The sequence below is a fragment of the Camarhynchus parvulus genome, chromosome 2 (genome assembly GCF_901933205.1).
Source record: "Camarhynchus parvulus chromosome 2, STF_HiC, whole genome shotgun sequence".
Classification (NCBI taxonomy): Eukaryota; Metazoa; Chordata; class Aves; order Passeriformes; family Thraupidae; genus Camarhynchus; species Camarhynchus parvulus.
This window is the reverse complement of record NC_044572.1, coordinates 30,594,428-30,617,685: the sequence shown is the minus strand read 5'-3', so window position 1 is coordinate 30,617,685 and position 23,258 is coordinate 30,594,428. Positions and strand designations below refer to the sequence as shown.

At 35.7% G+C, this 23,258-nt stretch overlaps 1 protein-coding gene across 1 annotated transcript in view; it reads right to left on the bottom strand.

The window, feature by feature from the left end:
* The window catches only part of HDAC9 (histone deacetylase 9), a 275,826-nt gene that overhangs the window by 48,045 nt on the left and 204,523 nt on the right, over window positions 1–23,258 (bottom strand). Inside the window, exon 21 of the mRNA XM_030971826.1 lies at window positions 12,489–12,607. Coding sequence (XP_030827686.1) covers window positions 12,489–12,607 — 119 coding nt within the window. The remainder of the gene's footprint in view (window positions 1–12,488; window positions 12,608–23,258) is intronic.

The window sequence follows — 23,258 nt, the reverse complement described above, 5'->3', positions numbered from 1 at the left end:
AAGCTCTATATAAAAACTTATCTTCATTAAGTGCTGCTGGGATTCCAGCACCACATAACTAATGAGAGAATTCAGTAGCTTCATGTCAATGTGATGCCTCAAGTTCAAAGGGGACAAGGACATCCTGTTTGGTGTTTTGTTTCACTCAAGCCATTAAAACTGCACAGACCCTTTTAAGTGTTTTTTAAAGTAATCTTCTTGACTCCCTATCAGTAACCTAAAACATTATAAAAATAGTGTTCATTCATAGTTCTTCAAATTTGTAATGTGATTTGGAAAAGAAAAGAAAACCTTCAGCAGTTCTCAGTGAATTGGAAGAAAACTCCGGGTGGATGAAAACTACTTAAAGATCTCTTAAAGATCTTCAGCTTTTGTGACCTCAGTGTTTTTCTTCAAAAAGCATACTGGGAAAATCACAGAGGTGTCCACTGTGTGTGGGAATAGATGCACCCAAAAAGAGACAAAAGAAAAAGATTACATGGTTCAGGACATATGCACTGTCTTCATGTATGTTCTACATAGCTACCATTGGTGCAGTTAACACCACTAGAAAAACAATGTTTTACTCACATGGTGACATAAATACCACAATTATATCTGGATAACTAATTCATTTGATGTAACACATTTCTTAATTAAATTACAATTTTGAAGCAGCATTGCATCACTTGATAAATGGATTTTCTTCACTGTTTTCCCCAGGATTTGATGCAGGTTTAAGAATGCTGCTTACTCAAATATTTAAGTGAATGAAAAATTATTTTGATCTGTTTGCTTTGTAAATTTCAACACAATGGGTTCCACTCTGCCACTTTTACTTCTGTGTTAACATGCTTCAAAACACTGCACTTAATTATGCCACTATTTCAAAGATGATTTGACAAAATTGAAATTCCTGGTAAATTTGTCAGGACACAGACCAGTCATATTGAAAAGCAATTTTACTGTAAAGATGTTCCTGTAGGAATCATAAGAGATTCTACTATACCTTTCAGTGAAAACAAATGATTTCTGAGACTACAGATATTATCTTTTTTAATAAAAATAAAAATAGATACAAATAATAACAACTGGATTTGATCTTTTAGTCAATACCTCTTTTCTACAAGAAAAAACCCCAAGCCAATTAAAAATATTCTGTAATTTTTCCACTGTTTTGGATAAATTAAACTCTTTAACAGGAATAAATAACAGTTTTGTTTATTTTAAAAAGAAATATATTATATGAAAATTTTAAAAACAAAACAAACCTGGGAAGATATATAAATTTTTACTGAGTTTTAAATATATCTCAAATTTTAAATTGATGATTTCTCTTGACAGCATAAAAATGTTATGCAAAGCAATTTAAGTTATTCTTTGCTAATCAACTTTGATTAACAAGAAGAAAAATGATGAACAAGAACAAACAAATTATGCCTGGCTGCAATCATAAATAAAAACATAAAGTATATGGCAATACATGTCAGTCATCTGGTTTCCATACAAACAAATCACTGAATTAATATCTGATGTTAATTAATCATATTAGGAAAATAATTTTGAAAGCTAGCACATTTAAAACTGAGACATTTCATTTAAGGACACATTCCACTATTAAATGGAACTGCTTTGTTTTATTTTGCTTTTAGAGAACACTAATCTGTTTTAAGTAAGTAAAAACATTTAGAAAACAGTTCTCACAAACAAATTACTTCTGAATGGATGCAATGTCAGATATCAAAATGAGAACCTTATATTTTTACTGAGAGGAATTTAAGGAAAAGAGATAAGACTATGGATCAAAGGAAACAAATATGTGATTAATTTGCCATCATGAACAGAAAATACTAAGTAAGTGAATTTTTATTAACTAACAAAACTTTGTTGTTCTGGACAGTTGTCTTATTTTAGTTTCTTCTTCCAAAGAAGATCTTTCAAGATCTTTCCCTTAATCCATTTCAGTGTACACGAATCATAATTGTTGATGGGAAGAAAAGAACAAATCTGAAGTAAATAAGTTATTAGTAAATTCCCTTCAAATTGACATATTTTACAATAGAACAATTTTAATTTCTTTTCAATTTAATTCTATAAGATTTCAGGAAGTATTAAAATAAAAGTAAAAGCATTCAAATAAAAGTTCTCATGTAAATATGCTTTTGAAGAGTTTTAGCATGTTTTTTTTACTATAATATTTACAATCTCTGTCCCTGTAAACATTACTTATTTTAGTAAATATTAATCAGGTTTGTGGGGTAATTTCAATCAACAGGACTGCTCAAAGTGAGTAAAAACTTGTAGGATTAGGATCTAGTATCTTGCATTTCCAGAAATTTTATGGCATTTAGTTGGTATAAGCAAGAACAATTTCCTTAGAGACAGCCATCACCCCCACCCCACAAAACAACAAATGAAGGTAATAAAGCGCTGAAAAAAAAATTAGGGATTTTTTTTTCCTGTGCCAGTGTTGGCAACTTGCATCATTTTATTGCAGACATCAGAGTATTCAGTGTTTGCATATAAAGCTATTATAATCAGGAGATTGCAATTGAATTAGAATGTTTCATTGATAAAAAAATGGCTGCAGGGAAAAGCTTAAATGACAAAGGAAGATGTTCTGAGAGCTCCACAATAAAAGAAATCTGAGTAGCATTTTACTAACTCTTACAATAATTTTGAGGCCTGAAGCAGTGGTTTTTTAACTTCTAGAACTGGTAGTACTGATATTCTATTTCAACAATTAATAAGGTGTGGTTATGTGACTTTTTGAGACTACCACCATGCATTAATGTTTTGAGTTTAATCACATAGGTAAGCACAAAAACTTCCCTTTACTCACAAGTAATTAACATACATTTTATAGCACCTATTTCAAGAACTTATTTTCTTTGTCACAATGATACCTTGAACATAATGTTCTAAATTTTATTTTATGTATTTGCTTGAGTAAAATATCCCAACACAACAGCAACTAAGACAATTTCTGGGATCAAAGCTAAAAATACCAAGAAAATCACTTCAGATTACTGAAGAATTGCTGGTGCTGATACCAGTCAGACCTAAAGTGTACTTGATACTGGGATAGTGTGAAAAAGATGAGTTTGCAGACTGAAAAAACAGATGGCCCCTTATCACCCCATGGGGCTAAACACACAAGAGCAAACTTCAGAGACGCCTTACCTTTACCTTGTCTATCCCTATCAGGAGAGACTGTTATATTAAGGGTTATTGCCTCTCAAGCCCTCCCTGTGATCAGCTTTTGAAGTCCATGGCCAAGAGGCCAGTGTGAGAATATCACCTCAGATAAGAGGTGTTTGCTCTGTGAAATATTCAGGACAGGAATCCATGGAGCCCATGATAGTTCAGCAGGGAACCACAAACTGCAGCTAATATCATTTAATCCCCTGTTGGTTTGAGAACTGCCCGCCATAAAAAGCATAACTGGCTGTTTGTTTGTTCAGGCAAGAGATAACATCTTAAAGTTACAGTCTGCCTTAAGTAGTGGGGATGTGAAGCCCAAAGAAATGAACCATCCAAGCTCATAATCAAAATTGTGTGTGCTCTCTTCTTCTCTGCCTAATGAGATGTAAACATTTTGGCTGCTGTCTCTTTTGAAAGATATTAATCAATCTATTGGTTAGAAATCACAAAGGATAGTCGGTCTTCAAATTACATGCCTTCTTTTATAGCATTTTGAAGCTGTGAACAATATGTTAAAAATTTTCCCATGGCGCAACCAAATAAATACTTGTGGCACATTTCTATTTATTACAGAGAACGGTTAAATTCTAAGACATAAATCATGCTCTTCTACTAAAGACTACAAATTCCCAAAGACAAGACTAATTCCCAATGCAACGATGCTATAAAAGATCAGACACTTTGTTATGCAGAAATCCACATTTGGAGATGTCTTTCAACAATGTTCTCTCAGGATCCAATCCTGTAAAAGGCACAGGCAAGTTGCTGAACACTGTGTCAAGCTCCATTAGTTTCAAAATGGCCCTAAAAACGTATATTTAATATGCCCTATTTAAATTGTGATCTGATGTGATTAATACTGCCTAAATGAAAAAAATACTTTGTTCTTTCCTTTCTTCTAATAAATGACAGCCTCTTTGTTTCAATAAGGAAAAAGATTTTGAAAGTTTAATTTCAAAACTGAGAGAAGGTATCACCAATTTTACCTTTTTTGTAGCCCTCACACAAGTAATTGTCATTAGCCAAGTTGCTACTGTAGCATGAAAGAAAAAACATCAAGAGGTAGGTGAAGAGGTAAGTGAAGATGACAAAAAGGGAAAATAATTCTTAATGGTTCTGTAGATTCCCTTTTTTCCCCCAATGTAATCTATCTTCTGCCCTGTCCCCAGCAACTGCCCTAAATCAAGGAATAAAAGGACCGGGCACCTGATGCATTCAGCAGATGGATTGACACTGCATAGCTGAACATGCTGTACAGGCGGTTTTTCACTTGTACCAATTAGTTAACTAGCCAGCAGACAGATCTTCTCTTTGAGACACAGGAGTGGGAATGCAAATGGAAATCTCTCCTGGCTCATTTGCAGAAAGAAAGACCAAGTAAAAGTGAAAAAGCAGGTGAAATCAATGCTTATTGATTAATATTTCTAATTTCACTCCCTTTCTGCTTAGGTAAGCCCTTTCTGGAAGGTACACCAGTTAGCCAGACAGTATGGAAAACACTGGGCAATAACAAAATCAGTACTAAGACTTCAGAATCCTTCAGATGAGTTTTATTGTCCAGTTAGACATGCATGCCCCAAAGTCTGAAGACAAGGATTTCCCTAGTCTCAGTAAATGAGGTGAATTATTCAGTTTTCTAATGGCTCAAGCCAATAGTCCACACCATTGACATATGCTTACTTGCCAGTATGTGAAAGCAGGTTCTTCAAGGTTCTTCAACCAAATCTCAGAGTTTTTCTGAATTTTTCCAAGCACTAATGCCTTTTTTAAATGAAATAATTAAAAACAAACCAAAAAAATGACTTATCCTCTTATATCTTCACATTTGCCTTTCTATGCTGTGTCCTAGATGAGACACTAATTCCAATTTTATACAATTATATTATATATATTATAATTATACAACTCCAATCTCTCTTCCACAGGAGCCAACACGCTACTCTTCCTCAGAGAAGAGGATTTCTGAAATTTTCAACATTTCATATTTATACATGTAAATGTGGTGTACAAGTCATTAATGTATCAGATCCTGGCGTCACTGACAAATCACTGATATCTGTATTGCAAGGGCAAATCTAAGGAGTACAAATCCAGGAGTGAATAAACATAAAAATTTAGGAGGCTGGGCAATCCAGTGGCCATGTCCAAACCATAGGAGATATGATACAGCAATGACTTCTGTGGGCTACAAGGAAAAAGGAACCAAAATGCTTTACTTCTTGTAGTGAATCCTATAAAATAGGAAAAATAGAAAATAATCATATCTAAGGCTTGGTAGCCAATTAATTTGTCATTTATTTTGATGTCTTTTGGATCATACCAAACTACCATTTAATCAGTATTCAAGAAATCACCCTAGAGAAAACCCAGACTTTGCTTTCAGAAGTGAATGACTGGAAGCTAAGTCTTGATGCTACATTTTCTTGCTGCCAGGCACTGGGTATCATGTAGTTTCTAAGAGACAAAAAGGACAGACAGAAAATACCTGATACTAATGAGGACACTCCCCAGCGAAAAACTATCAATGATCATTGCTCCAACCCATCTCCAATGCTGTTAGCTCTGATCTAACCTGCTGGGTTATCATTATATAACCTCAAGTACCAGAAAGATAACCAAATTATGTCAAAAAAATAAAATCCCTGAACTCAGGAGAATTCAGAAAAGAAGGCAGCTGTGGCAACTGAATAATTTAACTGCTTACTACTACCATAAATTATCCTATGCAATCTCTTCCTTTCTCTGCTGCCTCTGGCACACATTGGTCCTTCCAGAATTTGATTCAGCTTCAGTGTCTTCACTTTTTTGATTTTTTTTTTCTGATGGGCTGATGAGTTAATGTTCCATGTGTTTACAGAGAGATTGACAAGAAGATGACCTGGTGCAAGGTAAGCAATGGACAGGTCAGAAGGGGAAGTGGTATGCAGCCACACTTTTGTATGGCAAGGAGCTGCTCAGAGCAGCTATGCCAGCCGTGAAACTGCAGTCAGAGGCAGTCAGTGCCAGACTTACCAAGATCACAGCTTCTCGTAGCTGAGTCAAAAAGACTTTCTTACTTGTGAAGAGATTAGATATGGTGTTATAAAAGGCTGCAATGCTATTTCCAGAAAATCAAACTGTATTAAAAGAGCTACCAAGCTACTACTATTCTCTTTAGTCAGCTGTCAATTTGCAGGAGGTCTTTTTTTCCTGCTTTCCTTTAACATATACCTATTACATTAGCCCTGGTAGTCCCAGTCAGAACTCTTTATTGGAGTCAAAAGTCAGAGAAGACTTTCAGAAAATCACAAGAAAGTGAAGTTCTACCCAAAGATATTCTACCCAAAAAACTCACAGCTAGTCCAAGGCTGTTCAAGTCCACTAGAAAGTAACAATATTATTTGGGGACTCCTTTAGAAACTAAGTTCTTCCAGGAAACAAACAACCAAACAAACAAAACCCCAAAACAATGAACATATATAGCCTTTTAAGTACTTGAAATACTCAGAGTAGTCACATAGAATGCTTTAGAAATACTGAAGCTGGCACATGGGAAACTATCCCTGAAACATATCTGAAGTACCAGGCTTTGACCCCGAGGAGTTCTACATTTGAATTCAGTAATATGTAGTTCTAGCATTAGCCTTTGATCTGTTTCTAACCCACATACTATGTACAAAACCCAGTGGGAAACTGAGAAGAATTCCAAGATACAGTAGGACAGTTGTGAAGGCACAAGAAAAGACAAATCATTGAAGAAAAACTTTTGCATGAATCCTTTGGTGTCTGAGCGTGCTATGGCACACCTAAGTCGAAGGTGCCAGCTATTTATAAGTCTCCTTTAAAGACTTCCAGTGACAGCTGGTACACCATGCTAGATCATTTGTTTCAGCAATGTCATCTCTTCATTACAACTGTGCCCATTGCTTCTGAATTTACTTGTGCCAAGATGCTAGGTATTTTATTTTTTTATAGCATTTCATGTTACATTCAGAGATCTTTTTATCAAAACTCATTACTCCCAGTGGGAATTGGAACTGAAATGTGAAGGGCAAAGCAACAGGAAACCAACAGGCCCCCAAGTTCAGCCTGGTTGCTCTTATTTGTGTCCTGCAAAGTATCAGTTCCTGCCCTGAGAAAAGATTCCTCACAGAAGAGCTGTAGGCAATGTGTAAGTCAGCAGTCTTTCTTACACATTAATATCTACCACTTATGCTGACATACACTTTGGAAATAACCAGGGCTCATGAGAAGGGAAACTGCTAATAACTTCAGCACTTTTTTCATTGGTCCCACTTGAATGGAGTGTATTACAGCATAATGCAGCTTTTGATAGGTTAAGGGAGTTATTGCAATTTCCTCAAATAAAAACATTAAAAGTTGCAAATCAGCTTAGATAGAATCAGTTATATTCTAGGCACTGGATCAACTTTTCATTACAAATTTGGCATAACAGAAGACAAATATTCCAACAGACAAAATATCATTTACTCTTTAAATGCCCACAGTGGTATCCTTTCCTAGTGCTAATTACTGATTCTATTTTGCACTCTGGCGTCAAATAGCATCTTTGGAATAGGAGAGTAAAACAACAGGAAAACTCTAGTAAATCATCATAGCCCTTAACAAATGAAGTGCTTCAGGAAGTTAAGTACCTTGGAAAAGGTCTTCATTCTTGCTTGACACTTCTCTATTTACTTTATTCTTTTTATGGAATGGCCACAATTTAATGAGCAATTATGTAGAATATTTACTTGAACAGTAAAGTGATCTCAGTGGCTTTAGTGCAAGTATTATTCTAAGGGCTGTTCTATAAAACAAAGAGAAAGTACTTCACCTCAGGATAATGTTACATGGAGATCTTCAGAGCTAAATGTACCAGAAAATGTAAAAATTAACTATAAAATAAAGCACAAAATGTATCTGTTCTATCTTCAGTAGTTCTATCTAAGGATCACCAGGATAACAGGGAAGAGTATATTCCTACTCTTTAAGCATACCCTTACTATTCTAAATATAAAATTCCTTTTTTCCCTTCTTCTAACATTATTTTTCTTATATTTTATTGTCAATACAACTTTTATTACTCCAGTAAAAAAGTGCATTTGATAACAATATGTTTTGATAATACATGTTACATGGTGCTGATATTTTGTGTTATCTTGTTGAAAAAATTCTAATAATAAAAAGAAACCATTGGACGAGTAAGGAACTGAGATGTTTTCCCCTCACCTGATTGTATTTTACAATAAAATCAAAGGACTTTTACAGTCTCTGACCTAAACAAAGAGGTCCAAAACACTTCAATAGTTATTCTGCATAAATCTGTGTATGAGAGTTCCAGCTGCTACACCCACCTTCACCTTACATCTTGGGGAACCACTTAGCCAAGCAACAGGGACCGAGCCATGCTAGTACTGAAGATGGACATTGCAAAAGGCATTCCTCTATTTCAGCTAATGAAGTTAAACTTCAGTTGTTATAGAAGGGGCACAGAAAGCAAAATCTGAGATAAGTTGCCTGAATATTCCTGACAGAACATACCAGGTATTAGAGAAGCTCCTGAGCAAGAGTTGGCACCTTTGACTGGTGCAAGACCCTGGGCCAAGAGGACTACCAGGGAAGTTTAACATGATCTTTGCCTCACTTTCTTCTCTTTGCTTTTTGATGTTAAACTTGATGCAGTTCCCAGAGCATAATGCCACAGGCAAGGCAGTGTCTGTGAGTAAAGATAATATTTTTAGCAGACAGAAAGTTTTTATTTGGAAAAAACAAAGTCCTTTTCTGACACAAACCCTTTTGAGGGCGGAAGACCCTCTTCAGGGCAAAGCGATTGTGAATTCAAAAGTGTACCTGTTTCTAATTATGCTAGGTGGCCTTTCATCAGTGTTGTCAATAAAGCTTGCCTTTCCTTACTAAGATATTAGGAATGTAGCTTGTACCAAAGGACTGAGAACTTCCCAGCAGCAACAAGTTCTGCCATATGCCACCAGTCACACCAAATCTTTGAAGCCCTTTTTGTTCTTAAAATAATATAAAATCCATCTCGAAGTTTATGCACATGGGTTGAGTATATATTTCAAGATGTGTATGTGTATGTAGGTGTATTATGCAAGCACCTTTTGAAATCATAGCACTTCATTAAGAGAGAGGATTGGCACAAAGAGCTAACATAAAGAAAAATGTGCCTGTGAAATCTTCGAAGTTGGGGTTGAAACAAATGTTTTACTTAATGTTCATTCTCAATTCTACATTGCACCAAACAAATCTGTTCCACAGACAGGTAAAATATTAGTCAATTATTGCTTAGTTTAGTGAAAACTAATCAACAGATAAGGAGGAATTGCAAAGCCACTTTGTAAAAATAGGAAAGTGATCTGAAAAGTGCACTAAGATAGGAAAGATTCAAACTTCCTTTCCAATCTTTTTTAAACACTATCTCTTTTTTTTTTTTAATGGACCATTAGTGATTTCATCACTTAACACAACTAGAGATAAAATAGGAAGTGATATATCTCCAAGCTCTGCTATCATCACTGATCTCAGTTGGCCAGATTCCACTCTACAGCCTTCTAGAGCCATTGAGAGTCACCTCACTGTAAGAAACCCTGACATGCACAACAGACTCTCAGATTTAAAATCAGCTGCAAATATATATATAATTTTGTTGCTGACATGTTTCTTTACTACTGAGAAATGACAACTCCTCAGTAAATAAGATTGTATGATAATATAGAAAAAAATTAAAATTCTGGGTTAAAGCAGATTACAGTTTACATTTCTCAGATTGCACATCTCAAATGTGCAGATTTACCAGACCATTTTTTGTTGAGTGTAATTGCCTCCTATATGGTTACTCCAAGGCTGTAATTAGTTCAATCTACTATCGTCATCCAATGATTTTTACTTGATAATTTGGGACAATTGATTGGTTAATAAACTTTAATTTTTTCTCTTAGATTTTACTCTGAGGGAAAGACATAAAAAATTAATTACCAAGTATCTAGTGGCTTCTAAATGCTCTTTAAGAACAAGGTTAGTAGCTAAGGATCTATCTTCTCTCCTTTGATCTCAATCTCTCTATAATTCATAAAGCTTGTATTAAATCATAGAAATCAGAAAATTCTATGTATTAAGTGTACACAAAGTGCTAAAGATTTATAAAGAAAGAATATTTACAGATTCAGCTTTACTCATTGGTGTACAATTTCTAATTATTACAAACCAATTATATTAAAACTTTGCACAAGTACCTATTTTAATGTTCAATATGAAAGTTTCTCTTTGGACCTTTTTTTTTAATAGAATGTTCATTTTCCTACATACCACATATAGTATGTTATGTTCTAAAATAGAATGGTGGAATGTGGAGAATTTTGTTTTGGGGAAATAATAAATTCCTTTGGCTCTGTAAAAAGGGCTTTATTCATCCCTCAGGTGCACGATCATTATCTGAGTCTATCTAGGCTTTTCTCTTAATTTAAACAAGAGCCACCTACACTGGTTTTTTTGGGGTTTTTTTGTCTGTAAGCAAAAAATCACCTTTTTTTGCTTACAGACACATATGCAGAAGTAGTGTGCAGCCTCTTATATTAGAAAATGTATTAAGATTCTTTTTTTTAAAGTTATGAACAGATAATTAATTCATGAATGAAAATTAACACTAATTCTAATGTCAGACAGCTTTTCTTCGCTGCAATTTCTAGTTAAATTGTTGGAGTTGCTATACCAGAATATTATATATGCTGAAGCATCTTGCATCCTTAAGGGACACATAGAATACCTTCTCAGCAGCTAAATACAGATAGTTATACAATGGTTCTCAACACAGTATCTAATTTAGTACCAGCTGAAAGTTCACCTCTTTGCCACACAAGTTCATGGGATGGTGCCACTGACCAGGAACCACACATGGATAAAAACAGCAAGTAAATCGCTCACCTCTTCCTGCAAAATGTTTTACTAAAAATCATAATACACAGGGAAATGATACTCAAACATGCACACTGCCTGCTATGTTTCTTTCCTCTCCAGTGTAACCACTGCATTAAGCTGAAAGGCTGTGCTAAAACTCAATATGTCTAACTTGCAGCCAGAGGGATACTCCATTTCCAACCCATTAGTGCATTAGCACTTGCGTAAGCGTCTCTGGGTAGACCCCTGCATTGCTCTCTGCATTCTCCCTTGTCACAGCACACCCCTATGGACACTCACTCTGTTCCTCCATCACTTTCATTGGTATTCAGGGGAGCCTGTTTAGCATGCAGTGAGAATTAAAATAAAAAATATGCATATCCACCCTGAACCTCCTGATGTATACAACAGCTTTGGTCTATTGATCTGTAACAAAAGGCAGAAGTTAGAAGGACAAAATCCTCTTAACTGGCATCCATTTCTGCAGTGTTTTAAACACCATTAAGTCTCATCGACTTCTCCAGACTTTTCCCAATGCATTTGCCTTGACCTACCTAGCAGCAGAGGTCCATATTTAATAGTTATTGAAGTGATATTATAGACTGAATATACTGAATAAAAGTAGATATACTGAAGAAAATTATTCACATCACTGCATTAGGAAGCCATTTTGCGTCACTCCATGTAAAGAAATTGATATAAAGCAATGTTAAATTGCACATTCTGTACAGAGAGTTACTACATCAGCCAGCCTTGCTTAACTTCCCAGGCTCAGAATCAGTTTGGCCACAGTGTCTGGTAAGAGCTAGGGATTTTGGAGTGTTACAAATGAGATATGTCAGACAGACCTGTCTTTCAGAAAGTATTAAATCTCTGCCATAAGCACACATTTTGAAAGACTGAAATGGACATCCAAATATTAAGACCCAGCAGAGTAGTCTTTTAGAAAAATTTGGCCTTCATAAACACTGATGTAATTCAGGATTAATGCCACGGAGCTGAAAAGATTACAATAACAAAAGAGCAATATGAGATTGGATTTAGGCATCCAAAGTCTAAAATCTCCAATATATTCTTAAAGAGAAGTAAGTTACTCCAGCATTTGGAAATTGGGGCCTATTGAAAAGCATGAAACATCTAAAATGTTATTTGAATGCCAGAAAAGTAATACTTTAGGAAGTCAAGACAAAAATGCCAAGAGGAACATAAAGGAGAGAGCCAGGAACTCTAAAATGTTTGTTTCCACCTTGTCCATGAGCTGGGCAAGCACTGCAGCTCTCCAGGCCCCTGCCCTAAGTGACACAGCTGTCACCTCACAAAACAGAAACACAGATGTGAACTGGACTTATCTAATAAGGTTCCTAACTAGAAAAAATACCAACTCAGAAATGCATGCCAATGGCAATACCTACATTTAGCCGTGACTTTGTACCCGCCCAGCGGAGGGTCGTGGCCTTCCACAGCATCGAATCCTGCTGACACCAGGACAATTTCTGGATCAAACTCGTTGGCAGCTGGCATGATCACAGTCCTGTAGAATGCAAAGAACCCAATGTGATAAAATTAAAAGAACTTCCATGTTCATTATATAAATTCTCACAACCAGAAAAAACCACAAGATATTTTATTTTCATTAAATTAATCTCCATGGTAGCTGTTCAAGTCCAAGGCTTCAGTGAATTTCCTTTTATAATCACTCGTTTTTCTTTTGTATGACTGAGAAAAAAAAGGCAGGTACATGTGAAAGCCTCTAATATTACTTACACATCTGTGTCTGTTTTATCCTGCTGCCTATAAAAAGCTGCCTCTTCCAGGGAAGTGACTAATGGTTTACAGAGAGCTCTCAAAGCCTGACTGGAAACCCGGACTGCTCCAGTTAGTGTGAACTTGGTGTAAATTTGAACTATAAATTTCTTTTGGGAAAATGTTTGCTTTCCAAACTTTTTTTTTTTTACTCCTTAACATTTTTAAATGTTTGTCGAGGTGGGGGGTGACTCTAGCAAAGGAAAAACATGAAATTCCCTTAATCAAATCCAGACTATGTTGTCAAGCCTTTCCAAGGTCAAGCATAACAGGAATGTGACAACCACGAACTAGTGACAGCAACCCCTGCTGGTGTCAGGAAGATAATTCAGCCCTTTACAGCCACAAAGATCCCACTTTCTTAACCCCTTCCTTGACAAACTTGTGTGTGGATATTTTACCACTTTGATTTTGCCCTTCTCCAATCTCAAAGCCTGAAAGCTGGATTGAAGGAGAAGATAAGCCCCTTTGCTCTGCACTTTCAGATGTGTTCTTTCAGGCTGACTCCAAAGGGAAGGAGTGAGGATGACTTCTGTAACGGTTTGACAAACACTGAGCCTGTAATGGCTGTGCTAAATCAGGGGGATATGGCTAACATTAAAAGGCAAATACATATATGAATGTTCTATCCCAGAAAAATTAACTCTAGAAAAATCTTCACATTCTGACCAGTGTAGACCAATCCCAATTGGTCTACACTGGTCAGAATGTGAAGATTAATATTGTGCATGTGTAATGCTATTTGTTTAAGTTCAATGTTTACTGTTTATTTGATAAACCATTTAGTCCAAAGAAATCATATTTTTGTGGAAAGGTTTAGGTTTTCTGTGGGAAAAAAGAAAGACATAAATGATATCAACAATTTTCTAGGTCTTTCTTTAGTTTAGTTTTTGATCTATGCATTATACACTTTATTTTGTTTTGTTTGCCTCAAAGGTAATTTTAATATTAGGAAAATGTTCATTTTACTTCTTAATCAGAAAAAAATATAATTCAGATGAAGCAAAAAGTCTTTGTCAGAGCATGCAGCATTTCAATGAATACAGTTTTACATTAAAAAAAGGATAGAGGCCACCTAAATTTTTTTTTTGTGATTTTGCTGAAATTGCACCACAAATATCTACAGGCAAAGTGATATAAGTTGTGAAATATTCCTTTTTATACAAGTCATTAGTAGGCCTCTGCTGAAATATGGACTCCAGTATTGAGCATTGCACTTCAAGAAGGATCTAGACCAACTGGAGAGATCAAAAGCAAAGAAAAAACTGTTAAAAAACATAACTTAAGTGGATAATTAATATAACTATTTGATTTGCATAACATGGGAGCAAACATGATAAAAGTGCAGAAATACATAAGTCATTGCAAGAGGAAAGAAATAACCTGTTCTGTACCCTGTGGACAGGACCTGAAGCAGCTGCAGCAGGACACCTGTACTTCAGACACTGGAACAAGCTTTTAAATACTAGGAATAAATAATAATATAAATAAAATGTTTAAGAAAATTGGAGACTTTCCATCTCTTGGACTTTTTTATAATACCTGAAACAAATATCCACCAAGGTTGCTACAGGTTTGAGCTGACATGGCCTGGAGGCAGGCAGTCAATCACTTCTCCTCTAGGCTTTTTTTCCTATTGTTCCACGATGTAGAACTCTTTGGCACACAAAGTACACATATGAATACTTACATTAGACACTTCAGTGTCTGAGCTTTTGCAGGCTAATCTCCACAAAGCTAGGGAACAATATTAGGAATAAAGGTCTCCTCTGCAACCACATCTTATGTACATACCTTCTGATACTCTAATAACAAATTCATTGTCTGAAGCAACACATACTTCCCAAACTTCCCCACGTCTGCAACACATGTGGCATGGATCCTGATCACTGATGAGGACTGTGGCTGATACACAATCTTCATCTGTCCCCATAGCACCATACATCTTATAAACTGAAAGAAGGAGGGATCCTCTGAAGAACCCTCCCTATCTGCAGCCACTTGAGCTTTTGCCCTCCTCCTCTCCATTCATATTTCCTCAAATTCAAGTCAGGCTCTGCTTTTTATTTCTTCATGTCAAACAAAGTGGCAGCACCACAGAGTACAGCACAGACTAAACTCAGCAGTCAGACAGTGGAGTGTGTGCAGCGCAGAGAAGGTCTGCCAGCTCAAGTTGCTGAGCAGTAACAAGCCTCACCAGTCTAACACACAAAGAAATTTTTGAGAGTCTTATAATTTGGAAACATTGGGAAAATCTGCCACACTTCTACCACATTTCAAGACCTTGCTCTTAAGCGTAAAGATGTCAGCACATTTTTTAATAACAATGGGGAAAAACAATGCATTTGACCCTTAATCTCGTTCATAGAAGCAGCAAAAATTGCTTAGACACAGTTTATTCAATTTTTTTGTCAAGTAAATATGTCTGACATTAAAACTGCCAGCCATACTGAGTAGCAATAGGAAAATTATTAAATACTGAAAGCAGGGTCTTTTGACACAAAGAACCAGGAATAGCTATTAACACCATTGTGAATAGTCCTGAACAGGAAATAGTAGCACATTCATAAATCTCTACAGAAATTATATATAGGAATCTCAGCTCTAGAAATGAGAAGGCTATAATGCTAATAACTGGGGGTGCAATACAGAATTCAGTGTTCTGTTACTGCTTTCAGGATTACATGAATTCACTTTACCAAAATAACAGCTAAGAGGATTTTTTCTGAAAGAAAGAATATTTTCTTTTAAAAATGTACACAGTGTCTGTTACATTTCACCAGAAAAATAACATCCTACTTTTGCCATATTATTGTCTCACAAACTAAGACGTAACTTTGCTACTGCTACTTTGCACACAATGTACCAGAAGAGCTAACCTGTATGCCTTGTTTGGATTATTTCTTTTTCATCCATCTTATAATGTTCATCATTTAATACAGAAGAACCTCTAAGGACTTTTCATTTTGAAAGCTATAATGGAAAACTAAAAAAAAAAATATATTCTCTTTACTGGGATAGCAAGCTTGACTCCTCTCTTAAACATCTCAGAGGGTCCCTGGTTCTTGTTACAGAAGTCAAGGCTACTATTTGGTCCTTCCAAAAGGTGACAACCACAAGGGTCTCAATTGCAAAGACCATATAGACCTTTGGTTCCTAAATCTCTAATCCAGTCTTGTACATTAATCTACAGATGTTTAGGCGGTTACTCTTGAATAAATTCTATGATATATCCACTTAGAAAAGAGCAACTTAACATCTGGAAAATAGCGTTTTGGTCTGGAGTTTATGTAGGCAGGACATCTGTAATGTTTGTTTAGCCATGGCAGTAACTGCTTTGCGGCAATAAACACACACAAAAATTCTTTCACAGAAATGACAGATACTTTCCTATCTTATGAAGTTCTATTAGGAATTATATACACATACATTTTAAAATATAGTCTTCATTTCACTAGGATATACATAAAACCTTTTGTCATTTGTCACCTTTCAGGCTTTAGCACCTTCATAGGAGTGAGTATCTGTCTTTAGGAAAATCACAGAATCTTAGAACCATAGAATAGCTTGGGTTGGAAGGAACTTTTCAAGATCATCTAGCCCACCCCCTCCTGCCATGGGCAGGGGAAGCAAATGTTTTGAGGTTAGTAGTTGTAAAAAAAGCCTACAGAAAACAACATGAAGACCATTCTCCCTTGTAAACAATCTTTTCCTACCTCAGGATGGTTGGACAGGGAGTGACAGTTCCTGATCCATTTCACTATCTCTTGGGAGCAGAAAATTATCGGCCCCTGTATCTTTTCTATCTCTTCTACACTCTGAAGGGCACAGCAAGGAGTAAAAAGGAGGAATCATCCACTGACTACCTCCTCAGGAGCTACTATTATCATGTCACTTCCCTTCTCAGCTGCCTAAGAAGAGAACCCTCTGAATCTGATCATAACAGAAAATATGTTGGGGTGTATGTTTTTAAAGCAGGCAAATAATATTTGTCATACCCTAATATATATTCATGTTAACCTTCCCAGATTCCTCAGACCAGCCCTATGCTCAGAAGTTAGGCTGCAGCTGGCAGGATTTGTTACGGTGCAAAGGGTCAAAATTCTACTCACCAGAAATCTTTGCAAGGGTGCACCAGCAGCCTGCATTCAGACCCTGCTAGGAACACTGATTATCTTATGCCCAGCAGGAGTAAGAAATATGATTTGGCTTCTGGCCATGGGTCAGCAGACAGGTACAGACTGAGGACTGGCAGGCCATCACTTTTTGAAGCCAGTCAGGCTCCAGAGCTTATCACCAAACTGAAGTTAATGCTAGGATCCTTCTCTGACAAAACAAGCAGCTTTTGTCAGAAGAGAAATAGATTTTATTCTTCCACTATGACTCACAATCTCCTCCACTTCCTTCTCCAAAGAAAATAAAACACATAAAAGTGATATTTATTTTCTGTGATCTGAATTATATAGAAGCATAAATATTTGGTATACCATATTCACCTAATGATGACAGCAGAGTTACAGGGGCATCTTGCCTGGCTGACTGTTTCTTTCTTTTCTCATTCATTTTCATTAATAAACATGTCAAAACCTGAAAGCTTGAGCAGCTGCATCCCAGAAGTTATTTATCTAAAACTTGAAGTTAGAGTGAAACTGTTTCTTCCAGATCAATGTAATGCAGATCCTTCTTTCAGTCTGATGGTACTGGGAACAGAGCATGTATCTGGGAAGCTGAAAAGATTTCTTTTTGTCTGACTAGGGAGATTTCCCCAAAGAATTAATATGTTCCATTTGGGTATGCTGCTGGCTGCAGAGAAGCCAAGGGATGGCTTCCAGTTGGGTGTAGTTCTAGAGAAAACATCAGGCATGCGATCCTCCCCTCCCCACCAATCTGAACATCAGATGCAAGACATTAAAGCGATTCTACCAAGGGACTCTGTTTCTTTTATTCTTCTATTCTATTTTTGTACATTCAAAGCACATGGCTAGGATGCTACCAAACATTTGTTCTCCCAGAAGAGATTGCAGAGAAGTACCCAATGCAGAAACGACTCTCCAAGCACCACAACACAGAGCTGGACATCTCCAAAGAAAGCTAAACTTATGCAAATAGCTACAATTCTTTTGCTGTGTTGTTAATTTAAAAAGGAAATGAGCGGGAATACCAGCCCAGGACAATAATTTATGTAACAGAAAAATAACCCACGCTGTTCTAAAACTGCAGATTGGAATAGCTTAGTAACATAAATTATTTGCTCTTTCCCCAGAATCCTCTATTCTGAGTGCTTTTATTCAGTTATCTCAAAGTACTTTGAGAACACTGAAAAATGGAAAGGTTCATATCTTCGGCTGGTATAAATCAGTATAGCTGTTTCTGATTGCATACTCCTCTAAAGAGGCATTTCTTTACACACTTCACAGATGAATCAGTTAAAACTAAAAGCTGGTAAACGCTTTGAATAAATTACCCAGTTGTCTCTTGAAAAACCTTGAGAGAAAATGCAGAAGACTCTGAAGTCCATAACTTCAACAAGTAGGGAAAAAAACCCTATAAATGCACTATTTTTTGTTCAGTTATATCAGACTTGTATTTTGCAAGAATATAGATATATAGAATGCATTAGTGCTATTATAGTGGAGATTTAGCCACCAAATGGAGACCCACTCTGTTATTTGAAAGAATATAGGTCTGCCTAAAGTTTCTCAGTTTCACATCATGCAAATAAAATAGTGTACCAAACAATCACTATGTTGTCCTACCTTAAAATTACACAAGGTAAAGTAAGTTGTTGAATGTTTCCTGATAGAAACAGATCAGAGAGCATTTCAAGGATTGCCCCTATAGGTATATAGAACTTACAGTATCTATTATTTTTATGTGTTCTTTGCACATGTTTTTATGTAACACAGTATCACGTAATGTCTGTTCTCACAGAAAGCTACACAGAATTTCCGTACAACTCGCACGTAATACTTTTTTCTGCATGAATTGAGTTTATAATAGTGTTTCCCACTAAAATTTTGGTTTAATTTCACAATGTTGCTTTGTGCCGGTTCTGTTGTCAGCCCAAGTTCATCAAGGCCAAACCTGAGAACATTCCCTCAAAGCTCCTTGATAACTTTTATCTGACCATTAGCTTTGTCCTCGATTTATCCTCCAAGGCATACCAAAATTCTGCCAACTTTTTCTGCATTAGTTTCTAAGGCAGATATTTTATAGAAGTTTTATCTTTACAGCCTTTGTTTTAATGTGTTTTCTTCTATTCTTCTAGCTTTACTTTTTATGTATTTTTAATAATTGTATTTCTTCCCTATTTCTTTTTTAAGAACAGTCAATATTCCTGTCCTTACTTTTATTTTATAGTTACCTTACTTGCTTTCTGGAGATAAAATTTTTTTTTTTTTTCTCCAAGGGGCAAAAGGTACCACATCAACACGAAGTCCTCAGTACTGCAAATCATGTTCATGTCACTGGGATTTGCATATGGTTTTGAATTTAATCACATGCCAAAATATTTAAAGAGTCAACGTCTTCTATGGATGGACCCATTTAAAGATCATTTATAAACTCAGAAATTTTAAATGTTATAACTGCAGGAGTATCTAAGTGCCACTGAATGAAAAGTTTTCGAAGCACTGTTTGTTTTTCTTTCTTGCTTGCTTTCTTGCATTTTTTATGGCTTTTAAAGACATTTTCAGAGCCTAAGGCTGTTATTTGTGGATTCCTTTTAAAATGAATAAGTATTTTGGCATCCTTCATGTAACTTTCCTTAATTCTTGCAGCTGGAACTGCAAGATCTTATGCAGTCAAAAAGTATACGAAATATTGTCTAAAATATCTGCTCATCCATATTTTTTTATTATTTCAAAAGGTGGTTTCAATGTAATTATAAGGACTCTTCTACATTTGATCTACAATATGCCTCAGTCAGAGTCTCTGAACTAGTATAAAAAGGACCAAAATAAGGAAAAGTTAACAGACAGAAAAACTATGAGAAGAAGTATTACTTTGTGCTTTCCAAAATGCACTTAAAATTTAATAGCATAGTTAAGTAAAATTACCCAACTTCTTGAAACACAGGCAAAAGCATTTCTACATGTACTGTGCACACTCTTGTCCGTATTCAGAATGAAGTAAAATTCAAAGTCAAGTGGTAATAGGTAAAGGGATTGGCTAAAGATCATGGCAAACAAGCTTGCTTAAAAATCATGGACCTGAGCGTGTCACAAATGAATATAACTTTAAAGAAAAGGTTACATTGAAAGGCAAGTTTGCAAGTATCAAAGGAAAATTTACAAATATAAAACCTTCTATGGAAATATAGGCCAAGATAATACCAACAAAAGCAGGACACAGAACACTTTCACCCTGAAAAACGGAGTTCAGAAAATCTGCATTTTCTATTGAATATTCCTCTGTCTTCTTAGACTCTTGTGGAAGCACTTACATGATGGGAAAAAAAATCGGTTTTTTACCTTTTAGTTACTTCTCAGATCTCAAATAAAACTAGTTGGTAACATGCCATTCTTGTGAACAATTTATTTACTAAATTCCAGTTGTTAGCTAAAGGACTGATGCGGTTTCCAAGAGCTGCACAACTGAAGATGATATATGAGAGAGAGGAAGTAGAGGTTTAATTTGCAAGACAGAGTTTAAAATAAAACGCAGAATAACCTAAAATAGCATCTCCAACACTGAGAAAGCAAAATGCTATAAATATGGAATCCCACCATTTAAAGCCAATTATTTTTCTATCAAAGCCATTCTAACTTGTATGGGAAATGGAACTGACACATGCATACACACTGCCAAATTTTACCACTAAATATTGTTTAGGATATCATTTAGCTTTCATGGTGTAACATGTTTCTACCAGAAAATCAGTTCAATGCTCATTACTCTATTTTATGGAAGAAAAAGAAAGTAAATAATTAGAAGCTTTTCTGCCATAAATATAATAACCACATTTAGGGGTACCTCTTCTGCTTTAAAATTTGTATAGGTGTTTAGAAAACATATTACATTCTTATCAAGGCTGAAAATACTACAGTATTTTCTGTAACAAAATACCTATCAGTTTTGCCTTTTTACTAAGCAATTTGTCTCAGCAGTATTTTATCATAAAAGACTTGGCCTAAAATGTTAACAAAATAAACTAATAATACTACTAAAACAGTTCACTGCTGCCAGTAATCTTAATAAGATTGCTCATAAGAAAGTGCTGTAGTATCAGAAATACTTAAATACAGAGGTAAAAATTTGCCTCAATGTGTCACATTTACAGAATTCACAAAATAAATGACAGTATGACATAACCTCCAAGGAATTTCTTACATCTACAGATAAGCACATTATTTTGAGAATATACATTTCAGTATATTTTAGTGTACTTGAAATTTTTAAAATTATTTAGCTGTCTAAGTATAGTAAAAGAGAAAGGAAAGCCTAGTACCTATTTTTCTGACATTTCACAGGAATGGTAAAATTAGGGAAAATAAGGAAATGGTTCTGTTTTGGATAAATTAAAAGAAGAGGGCTCTAGAGTATGAGTTTGTCTCTAGGTCCAAAGTCTACACTCCTTGTTGGGGGTACAGCATACACTTTGATGCATAGCAGGAATGAAGAACATATGCTACCTAAAATTTACTTTTATTGGTTATACAACAGCTTAGTTTGCAATGTCAACAATCTGCTTATGTCAACACAAATCATTATTACTTGACTAGTGTAAAGTAGTTTTCAGTTCTTGCAAAAGTGAGATGTGGAAGAAAGGGAGGAAAAGGGAGGGAAAGGAAGGTAAATCTGATTTTAAAATGCCTAGACAGAAGAATTGGAGTGGTTGTGTTTTTCATGAGAGCAATAGGTTGAGTGGATAAAAAGACACAGAGATGCCTTGGAAAAAGCACTATCACCAAGAAATTTTCTTAATTTCTGAAAAGTGCATTTTGCCCAGAAGGGGAATTTTTTTTCCTTTTAAATGAAAGAAAAAAAACATTTTCTAGAAATCAAATTATTTATCAAGGTCATAGCGATTTGGAAAACCCTAACTTTCCACATGCTGTAATAATCAACATAGTTGTGAATAAAAAGTACATGAAGTTGTCTTAATTTTTTTCTCAGAGGTCTCTACATATTTTCTCTTGCAGATGCTTTCTTGCTCTGTCTTATATTTTCTTCCATATACTCATAACTACTTTTAATGGTATTTTCTCTCTGGTTTTCTGGTTTATCATTAAGCAGGAAATGCACAATTTTCTGGATAGCAGCTGCCACTTTAGTCTGTATTGTCACTTTTCCTTTTAAGTAATATTACTCAGAAAATTGCTCATATGACTAGTATTTTTCTGATGTTCTGAAGGCAAGATGCAGTATCTTATTTTCTCTCCTGTTTTTTGCTGAAGAACAACATACACTGGTAGACAAGGAACATATAGGCATTTTCTTACACCCAAACTAAATTAACCAACAAGAAATGCTCTTGATCTTATTGATACTGCAGGCAGGATATTGATGCTACAGGCAGCAACAGCATTCACCACTCCTGTATAAGTAAACACAGGTATGTTTGTCTGCTTCAGGCTTGGCACAGCCTTGTCATTGGAGCTGGGGCCACTTTGGACCAACCCATTAGTCAAACTCATTTGGACCAACTCAATACATCTAGCATGTATTTAAACAGACCAGCTAGCCTTCTTTCTGATAGCCAAAAATACAGTTTCCATCATATAATAAGGCCTATTACAAAAGTAAAAACTTAGTACCAAAGCTTCAAGTCTTCTCACGTTACCTAAATTGAATGCCACTTAATGGAACCCATTCTGATATAATTTTATTGAGGATTTAGAAGAAACATTGTCAGATAATGTAAGGCAACCCAGAAAAGCACTTTTCAATCCCTGCCCTTTCCTGCTCCCTCTTCCCTTCCACTCTCCCAGAAAATTCTCTGAGAGAAAGAGAGGAGATATTTGTGGGACCAGGGGGAACACTCTCAGTAATGCATTAATTCCAAGGCACCACATGGTGTTAGAAACTACAACTTTTTCTGGTGAAATTTCAGCTACTGTTTGGTTAGAAATGTGATCTGGTGTTGGCTCTGTGTAGCTTGGAGGAATCCTGTCTCTTTTATACTACTCTATCCCTGTTCTTTTACACTCATTTTACTCAACAAAATAGAGGAAATCTGATAGACTTCTAAGACAGAGAAAATTGGATGTCAGCACTTAGAGATCAACTGAATTGAACGTGACTGCAAGAACTCAATTCACAAATAAAAGTACCAGACTTGTTCAGGGAGAATCATCAGGTAGGCTGTTTTAAAATGAGAAACACTCTCCTGCAAGAGGTTTACACTTATAACTTAAAGACTGAAGCCAAAGAAAGGG